The 2,571-nt window shown below is 41.8% G+C and overlaps 1 protein-coding gene across 1 annotated transcript in view; it reads right to left on the bottom strand.

Annotated features, from left to right (window-relative positions):
• The window catches only part of LOC108796752 (rho GTPase-activating protein 23-like), a 257,499-nt gene that overhangs the window by 231,918 nt on the left and 23,010 nt on the right, over window positions 1–2,571 (bottom strand). Inside the window, exon 4 of the mRNA XM_018568267.1 lies at window positions 2,272–2,565. Coding sequence (XP_018423769.1) covers window positions 2,272–2,565 — 294 coding nt within the window. The remainder of the gene's footprint in view (window positions 1–2,271; window positions 2,566–2,571) is intronic.

Below are 2,571 nucleotides of genomic sequence, written 5' to 3'. Positions count from 1 at the left end.
GCCCCCCCCCCCCCCACCGCCGCCACTGCTGCCGGTCCTGAGATCCGCTGTGCCCGGTGCGGCTGGGACCAGCACGGTGACGCTCTCAGTAGAGATCAAAGGGTGATTAGTAGACAATCTCCCTTTGATCTGCTCTCTGGTCCCCGAATGCGCTTTTGATTACATCACTTCCAGCATTCAGTGTCACTCTCCGGTTACAGATGCTGGTGAGAAGCTGATAAAGCAGATCTCTGCTTCATCAGCTTCCCTGGGGGTCCCCAGGTGACATTAGGGGGCTTGGAGACCCCGGATGTCTCCATAAAGAGGACCTGTTAATTTGAATTTTGGGTGTGGTCGGTTTCTGCGATTTCAAGGGTGCGCACAATTTTAAAGGTTGACATGTTTGGTGTCTATTTACCTGACGTGACCCCGTCTTTTATATTTAAACAAAATGGGGTGATAATAAATGTTTCATAACATTTCATAGGGAAACATTTCAAGGGGGTTTTTTTTTCAAAATTTAGGTTACTTTTTTGTTATATAGTAAAAAATAAAAACCCCAGTGGTGATTAAATACCACCAAAAGAAAGCTCTATCTGTCCCCCAAAAATTGTATAAAATTCATTTCAGTACAGCGTTGCATGACGAAATAAACATCAGTCAAAGAACCGCAGCACTGAATACTGAAAAATGGCCTGGCTAGGAAGGGGGTGTAAACATCTGGTCTTCAACTGGTTAAAAGAGGATGTCACTCTGACCCAGAGAGAACTCGCCATGGAACTCTGAAACAAAGGACTTTGAGAGAGAGACTGCAACCGGGAGCCATTTTCCTGTGAAAGCTTAATTGCCAAGCAGTCCTGTTCTTTACGGAATTTACAGAATTTGCAACTGGAAGCTAAGTACATTTAAGTGTATCCTCTCTTAGAAACCATTACATGTAGTAGAAAGGATAGTGTAGTGGGTGCATCTGTATGTTTGCTTGTAGCAGCCTGTATGTTCGTTTTGTCTTCATTTTCCTGTAACTAAGTTTGTGCATGTAGCATTTTTGCCTAGTAAAGTACTTTAAATGCTACTTGTCAGTTTCCTTGACATTTACTGCAAGAATCAGACAACAAATATAAAGGTTTTGCCAAACATTACATTTGGGCTTGTCCTTGGGATAAGCTTCATATTTGGGGGGGGTTCGTCCTTGGGAGCAAAACAAACTAGCATACACAGTATTCACATTAAACATCAAACTTCATTAAAACATAGAGCTTCTACTTCCTCCGCCTAAAATTACAGTAGTGTTTTTCTCTTTATGTTCTTCCACCTGCTAACTTTAGATACCAAAATCTTACCTCCCCTTCAGTTCTGCTGTTCTCTCTGATAGCTTTGACCCAGCTCAACATGTCATCTCGATCCTCAGCTTGAAAGAGATATTCACAAAAATCAGGTGTCTAAACATTTCAAGGGGGTTTTTTTTTCAAAATTTAGGTTACTTTTTTGTTATATAGTAAAAAATAAAAACCCCAGTGGTGATTAAATACCACCAAAAGAAAGCTCTATCTGTCCCCCAAAAATTGTATAAAATTCATTTCAGTACAGCGTTGCATGACGAAATAAACATCAGTCAAAGAACCGCAGCACTGAATACTGAAAAATGGCCTGGCTAGGAAGGGGGTGTAAACATCTGGTCTTCAACTGGTTAAAAGAGGATGTCACTCTGACCCAGAGAGAACTCGCCATGGAACTCTGAAACAAAGGACTTTGAGAGAGAGACTGCAACCGGGAGCCATTTTCCTGTGAAAGCTTAATTGCCAAGCAGTCCTGTTCTTTACGGAATTTACAGAATTTGCAACTGGAAGCTAAGTACATTTAAGTGTATCCTCTCTTAGAAACCATTACATGTAGTAGAAAGGATAGTGTAGTGGGTGCATCTGTATGTTTGCTTGTAGCAGCCTGTATGTTCGTTTTGTCTTCATTTTCCTGTAACTAAGTTTGTGCATGTAGCATTTTTGCCTAGTAAAGTACTTTAAATGCTACTTGTCAGTTTCCTTGACATTTACTGCAAGAATCAGACAACAAATATAAAGGTTTTGCCAAACATTACATTTGGGCTTGTCCTTGGGATAAGCTTCATATTTGGGGGGGGTTCGTCCTTGGGAGCAAAACAAACTAGCATACACAGTATTCACATTAAACATCAAACTTCATTAAAACATAGAGCTTCTACTTCCTCCGCCTAAAATTACAGTAGTGTTTTTCTCTTTATGTTCTTCCACCTGCTAACTTTAGATACCAAAATCTTACCTCCCCTTCAGTTCTGCTGTTCTCTCTGATAGCTTTGACCCAGCTCAACATGTCATCTCGATCCTCAGCTTGAAAGAGATATTCACAAAAATCAGGTGTCGTAAGCCGGAAAACGTGCTTCCTCTTAGTCTCGCTGTAAGAGATGTCCACCAGGCTTCCAATGATGCTGATTGGCTGATCCTCCTCACCTAGCCCCAGGCCCTGTGACTCTGGGCGCTCCTTGTGCAAAAAGAGATGGTGAGCGCGTAGGATTGTGTACACTCTTTTCCATTGGCGAAGCCCACCACCAACCTTCTTTAG

This window comes from Nanorana parkeri, unplaced genomic scaffold (genome assembly GCF_000935625.1).
Source record: "Nanorana parkeri isolate BGI_ZX_2015 unplaced genomic scaffold, ASM93562v1 scaffold1165, whole genome shotgun sequence".
Classification (NCBI taxonomy): Eukaryota; Metazoa; Chordata; class Amphibia; order Anura; family Dicroglossidae; genus Nanorana; species Nanorana parkeri.
This window is presented reverse-complemented; position numbering and strand designations above follow the sequence as displayed.